Source organism: Lipotes vexillifer, unplaced genomic scaffold (genome assembly GCF_000442215.2).
Source record: "Lipotes vexillifer unplaced genomic scaffold, Lipotes_vexillifer_v1.1 scaffold1117, whole genome shotgun sequence".
NCBI classification, from domain to species: domain Eukaryota; kingdom Metazoa; phylum Chordata; class Mammalia; order Artiodactyla; family Lipotidae; genus Lipotes; species Lipotes vexillifer.
In genome coordinates this window covers 570,139-576,767 of record NW_006778824.1, presented here as the reverse complement: position 1 = coordinate 576,767, position 6,629 = coordinate 570,139, and the positions used below count along the sequence as shown (strand labels likewise).

Below are 6,629 nucleotides of genomic sequence, written 5' to 3'. Positions count from 1 at the left end.
CCCCCCCCCCCCCCGTGCCTGGTTTTCCAGCCCCACCTTCTGCCCTTCGTTACCCACAAGGACCCATGGAAGACCAAGAGGCGGTCCCTGCAGACCACAGGAGACCTCGGAGCCCACTGGCGCACCAGGGCCAAGGAGCGGCAGCTGGGCCCAGCCAGGCTCCATGCTACAGAGAACGGCTGTGGCACGAAAGCCAGGTGGCGGGCTCAGCAAACACAGGGCGCCCGACGCTGCATCTCGTCCAGCACCCCGGGAGGCTCTTGGCGTGGCCAAGCAGGTGAATTTAGTACAACCGAAGCCCAGGCTTTGCCTCAGCGGATGGGCCCTCTCGGCTCTGCTCTGAGTTCTCTCCGTCTCATCGGCTGAAGCACACACACCCCTGCTCAGAACGCCTCCTGTGGACCCGTGGCCCTGCCTGGCGTTTGCTCCTGCTGCTGCCTCTGCTGGAGCCTCCTGGGCTGGGCGGGGCTGGAGACGGCCGTGTCTAAGATGGTAACACAGTCTCCTCAAAGCCTTTCATCCACAGCACACAGAGCCCCATGCCACAGCCTCCACCCTGGACACGAGCATCAGAAAAGCCAAAAAGTTTGATCGAATTAAAGTTCTAGGAGACCCATGAGCCGACCCTCAGCCACGACAAGGCATAAGCATCACACGCTAGGCCTGTGACCTCAGGGAAGAGGACGCAGTGCCCAAGGCGCCTGGAGGCTGGCGCTCCGCTGCTCGGGGGCTGGGAGTGGCGGGCAGGAGAGGGCACCTGGTTGATGCCAAGGGTGAGGTCTGCGCTCCCGTCAGGGAAGCAGGCTCCACGTACTCTGTCTGGAAGCCTGGACAGCAGCCAGTAATGGGCCACTTTCTTCTGTCTTGAGGCAGGGGAAGAGGAGGCCCACAAAATGGGAGCTGGACCAGCACTGAACTGTGTGCCCTGGGCAGCCTGACCCTGAATCCATAATGCGAGACTCATCCAGGGCTGGACCACGCGAGGAGCCATCTGAGGCAAGCTGACACCACAGAGAGAGGTCTACACAGAGGAACAGTCCTGGCCAGGAACAACCCACCAGGCAGAGTGGTCTACACAGCGGAACAGTCAGCATCAGGAACAACCTGCCAGGCAGAGAGGTCTACACAGCAGAACAGCCAGCGTCAGGAACAGCCTGCCAGGCAGAGCAGTCTACACAGCAGAACAGTCAGCATCAGGAACAACCTGGTAAACCATTGGCTCAAGGAAGCCACGGAGATGATGGTGAGTAAGCACAGCAGATTCGAATGAGAGACTCCGTCCCTGCCAAAACAGGATGAACGGGACCAGATGAAAAGGACTTAGAAATGAGTAATTTTCAGAGTTCCTTCTGCTTCCAACTGTGATCAAGTCTCTGCCACGAGTAGCCACTGTGAAGCTGGACCAAACACAGCACTGGGTCTGGGCAGCACAAGCCTGGGGTCCCTGGAGGCAGGAACTCAGGAAGGAGCCCGCGCCCTGCCTGAAGACAGTGTCCTGTGGCATCGCGGGCAGAGCACTGGGCCCAGAACCAGGGCACCTGCCGTCCACAGGGAGGGTCTCGGCTGCTCCGGGCTGGAGAAGAGGAGCCGGGTACCAGAGCAGCTGCTGCAGGCCTGCCCACCAGAGAGGAGAGAGCTGGGTATCCCTCACTCACACTCCAGATGTCAGCCGAGCCCACAGAGATCGCGGGTGCAACCGGGCTAGAGGTTGAGCCCCACTGAGACAGGCTGGAAGACACTGTAACCTTCCAGAGATATGGCCAACAAAACAAGAAGCCAGCTCTCAACCAGTAACTGAAGTACCCAAGAGAACAAAAAGCAACACTCTCCTAAGAAAGATCACAGAATCCACAGACTCCACAGTGCACCAACCACAACATTCGGTACACAATAAAAAACTACTGGACATGCAAGGAAACAGGAAAAGGTAACCCACAGTCAGAACGTAAGAGGGGCCAGATGCTGGGTTTTTATCAGGAACTACGAAGGCCAGAAGAAAATAAAACAACCTCTTCAAAGGGTTTAAAGAAAAAAAAAATCTGTAAACCCAGAATCCAGCAACTGGTGAAAATAATCTTCAAAGATGAAGTGAGGTGAAGTCATTTTCAGATCAACAAAAGCCAAAAGAATTCGTCACGAGCAGTCATGCATTACAAGAAAAAAATAAAGGAAGTTCCTCAGGCTGAAATAACAGCAGAAAGAAACTTGGATCTGAGGGTAAGAAAGAAGAAAGAGCCTGTGGGATTGACAGAGAAGTGGGCAAACATAAGAAACTATTGATTTTCTCTGTAATTTTCTTTAAAAAACCACTGGCTGCTAAAAGCAAAACAATTACACTGTAAGATGAGGTTCATAACACATTTAGAAGTAAAAGACATGACAACAACCGCACAAAGTGGGGTAGATGAAGGGAAATGCGTGAGGTTTTCCCTTTGCCGGGTGGGAAGCACCACCTCACACAGACTTGGCTAAGGAGGATGTGCACTGTTAGCCCTACAGCAATCCCCCCCACCCCAAGGGTACAGTGGACAAAAAAGCTGATAGAGGAAGTAAATGCAATGGTAAAAAGTTCAACTGACCTCAAAGAAGGCAGGGAGAGAGCAGCAGCAGAACAGAAGGGACAACTGGAAACAAATGACGAGATTGTAGACAAGTTCAAAGCTACACTAAACACAAAGAGCCTAAACACTCCAGTTAAAAGGCAGAGATTATCATACGAGACAGAAAGAAGTGAGACCAAACTACATGCTATTAAAAGCTGTGTTCTACACTTTAAATTGAAAGATCCACAGAGGATGAGAATCGAAAGGATGGAAAAAGAAATGCTTCAGACGGGCCCAGATGGTTTCACTGGATTCTATCAAACATTTAAGGAAGAAAACACCAATATTGCACAAACTCCTTCAGAAAGCAGAGGAGGAAGAATCCTTCCCACCTTCCCAATTCATTTAATAAATTCAGCATAACCCTGATGTCAAAACCTGACAAAGACATTACAGAAGAAGACAATCACAGGCCAACGTCCTCATGAACCTACACATAAAAATCTTTAACAACACGCTGACATATGTCAGGACCATGCAGAGAATGCAAGGTTGGTTCACCACGCAAAATTCAATCAGCATAATTCACCACATTAAAGAACAAAAGAGAAAAGTCACAGACCTTTTAATAGATGCAGAAGAAACATTCGACAGCACTCAACACCCACCCATGATTAAAAAACAACACAACGAAGGGACATTAACAATGTTTGTATTCTATTGTGTGCAATTATATCTCAATAAAGTTAATCAGAAAAAGAACTGTCAGAGAAAAAGAGGACAACTAGAAGACATTATTTTTAAAAATCAGGCAAATATGAAAGTAAACTAAAAGGATATTTTGGAAGAAATAGTCATTAAAATTTAAAAACATAGGCTAAAGAAAGGAAGGAAAATTAGAGAATTTGTAAAATAAGAGAGTACTAATGGCCTGGAGGAAATCTGTCAGAATTCAGTGTGTCACACATGGGGGGTGGGGCCATGAGTGTGAAAGGTTCGCTGGGCTGGGGGCGGTCGGTAGCTGGGCTAGGAGCCTGTCATACATCCCCATGGGATTCCAGAAGGAGAAACTATTTTTAAAACGGGTAAAAATCACAGATTGGAAGAGAGATGCAGCTCTTCACAGCCAAGACCCCCAGGTGCCGGCAGGAAGTGAACCGTACTGGAGACCCTGGGGACCCCCCTTGCCCACCCTCAGGCTGACAACCAGGCCCCTGGCTCCCCTGCTGAGACCCCTACTCCGAGGGCTCAAGTAGGCGATGAAACCCAACCCTAATTAATCACAGGAGCAGACGGGGCAGGGCAGCTCTCCCCACCGCCCCTCCTTGTGGCTGCAGCCCCTCCTGGGTGACCCTCCACAGCTCCTCTCTGCCCACACCCCTTGTCTGCCAGGGACCATCTGCAGCATCCCCATGGGCTGCGACCCCCAGCCAGGGGGCCTCACTGACTCACCGCCCACTCCACCTTCCCTCCTGCGCCTGTACTCACAGGCCCTGTGCCCTGCCATCCCCCTGCAGCCCAGGACCTTCCTGACAAAGCCCTATCTCCTCGGCCCCTCTCGACCTCAGATGGGTGCCGCCCAGGTGCCCCCCAGCCTCCCCCCTGCAAGGCCCTGCCCCCCGCACTCCAGACACACCTCCCCCACGGCCTGCCGGCCTCTCAAGCTGGCCCTTCTGCGGGGAGCCACGGAGTCCTGCTGCCCTTCCTGCCCACTTTTTCGGGAAAATGAGTTGGACTTCGTCCTTACCCCAAGGGTCTCCCGCCCGCTTCTCTCCCCCCGGGGGGAGAGCCCAGGACCGCCACCTGTCCACCTTCTCCAGGACCTCCGCGATGCTGGCCAGCGACTTCCGCAGATGGTGCCTCAGGTCGTGCTGCAGCAGCGGGAGGCATGTGTTCCACTGCGTGGCGCACACCACGTGGATGACCCGCGGGTCGCCCAGGCGCACAGCTCGCTGGAGCACCACGTCCAGTCTCTGTACTATATTCAGCTGGGTCTGCACAAAGGACAGTGGCCCATGTGTGAGGCTGGGGGCAAACGTGCACCACAGGGCGAGCCAGGGCATCCCCGGCCGACCCTGAGCCCAGGAGGCCGCAGGTGGGGCCCGGGCCCACAGTCTGAGTCTGTCAGTGGAAATGGCCTGCGTGATTTTTTCTAGAAGGGCCTGGCTCGGTCGAGATCCTGCCTTAGAACGGGCTCTGTGCCCTCTGGGTGTGTCTTTCCTCTGTGAGCCCATCTGAGCGAGGCTGCTGATCTCCTGGCTCTGTATATTTATGGGGCCCACGCCCAGTTACGTCCACTACCCAGTGAACAGCTCCTCCAGTCCATGCCCCACACGCCCTGCCCAGCAGACAGGCGCTGGCTGGCCTCAGCCTATGCAAGGGGCCTCACCAGCTCCATGCCTCCCTCAGCGCCCACTAGGGCTGCCTGGGTGCCTAAGCTCAGCCATGTCCATGGGCCCTGGCTTCTGGCACCTGGGGGCCTCCCCTCGTGCTGCTCCCGGCCCACAGGGACCAGCACAGGCTTGGGGTTCAGACCCTGTGACTCCTGCCTGCGAAGATGTGTCCATCAAAGCCTCATTGAACCGGTGCCCCTGAAGGGCCCCTGGCCCGAGGTCCGAGGCCGACAAAAGCAGAGGGACACAGCCCTGCAGTCCCTGCGCCACCACCTGCCAGCACCAGCACGCGGTCAACAGGTAGCCCGCGACCTCCCTCGAGAAGATCAACGCCGGCAGGGGCAGCCACCCGGGCAAGTCCAAAGGGAACACGCACATCCCCCAAGTGGCCTCGAACTCGCGGAGCCCCAGCCCAGCTGATCGTCCTCTGGCAGAGCTCACAGCGCCAACGCTGCCTCTCCTGCTCCAGAGGGGCAGGACAGCCCAGCTACAGGGCTCCAGAGAGGGTCCCAGGAGCTGAGCCAGGGAGCAGACACCTGGGCCCCAAAGAAATGCCAGCCACCATCATTCTGTTTCAGTGTATTTTGGTTCCCTTTTTTCAACTGCAGGATTCTTATTAAAGAGCATAAATGATTGCTGGATTCCTTTTCTGGCGGTGGCTGCTGGACCAGCTCTGACTGCATTACACAGGATGCTGAGCTCACATGGTCTGTCACTTTGCCACCGTGTTCACCAGGCTGCCGTGTGCCAACTCCTCAGAGAGACAGCTGCCTCCTCAGTAAATACCAGTGGAATATTCTAGACAAGTCAGGGATTTCCAAAGGGGGCAGCGAGGGAGGAACGCTCGTGCGGGTCCTCTGGACCTGCCCTCCACCCTCTCCGAGGTCCCCCCTCCCCCATCCCGTGATGACCTCACCACTTCACTGGAGCCCCTCTGTTTCCCAAGCCCAGCGAGGCCAACAGCCCCGCACTAGAGCCGGGGCAACGTGTGCCTTCCTGGACCTGAGTCAGGATGGCAAAGTGCTCTCGTGGGGACTCAGCGTTCACCAATGGCAAATGTTATCAGTGCGCTGGGGTGGGCCACTCCACACAGGCCGCAGGAGGGCTTGGCCACAGGACGGTCCCACCCCAGCCCCTGGCCCAGAGAATGGGCTGCATGAACCCAGACGTCCGCCAGGCCAAGGTGGCCCTGGGAGCCGTGGGGAATCCAGCTCCGTGCCGCAGAGGAGGACGGCAGCCGGCCTCGGCAGCTGAGGGCCACCCAGGCCCCTGGAGGTCCTGCCAGAGAGGCCACAGTCACGGGTGGGAAACCAGGGCACAGGGGGCTGGCCCGCGCCTGTCAGGTATCCCCCGCAAACCTGGCACCAGTCAAGTCACAGGGTCCAGGGAAGCTGCACAACAGTTCAGCATCTGCTGCAGCTCCTAGTCGAGGACTTACCTCCACAGCCTCTTGGGTGTAGATTTTAATTTTATTTGCAAGTCTTACAGCTTCCAATTCATACTCCAGGCACTCGATTTCAATTAGCTTCCCGGGATCCTGCGGGGCACAGGAGTTGCTGTGTAAGATGGAGAGTTTTAACGAAAGTGACCATGCACATTCATTAACTTCAAAGACCATTTAAAAATGTAATTTGTGGGGCTTCCCTGGTGGCGCAGTGGTTGGGAGTCCGCCTGCCAATGCAGGGGGCACGGG

The 6,629-nt window shown here is 55.6% G+C and overlaps 1 protein-coding gene across 1 annotated transcript in view; it reads right to left on the bottom strand.

The window, feature by feature from the left end:
- Window positions 1-6,629, bottom strand: part of CFAP46 (cilia and flagella associated protein 46) — a 94,217-nt gene that overhangs the window by 72,039 nt on the left and 15,549 nt on the right. Inside the window, exons 10-11 of the mRNA XM_007452012.1 lie at window positions 6,375-6,473; window positions 4,347-4,537 (exon numbers count right to left, since the gene is read on the bottom strand). Of these exons, the coding sequence (XP_007452074.1) occupies window positions 4,347-4,537; window positions 6,375-6,473 (290 nt within the window). The remainder of the gene's footprint in view (window positions 1-4,346; window positions 4,538-6,374; window positions 6,474-6,629) is intronic.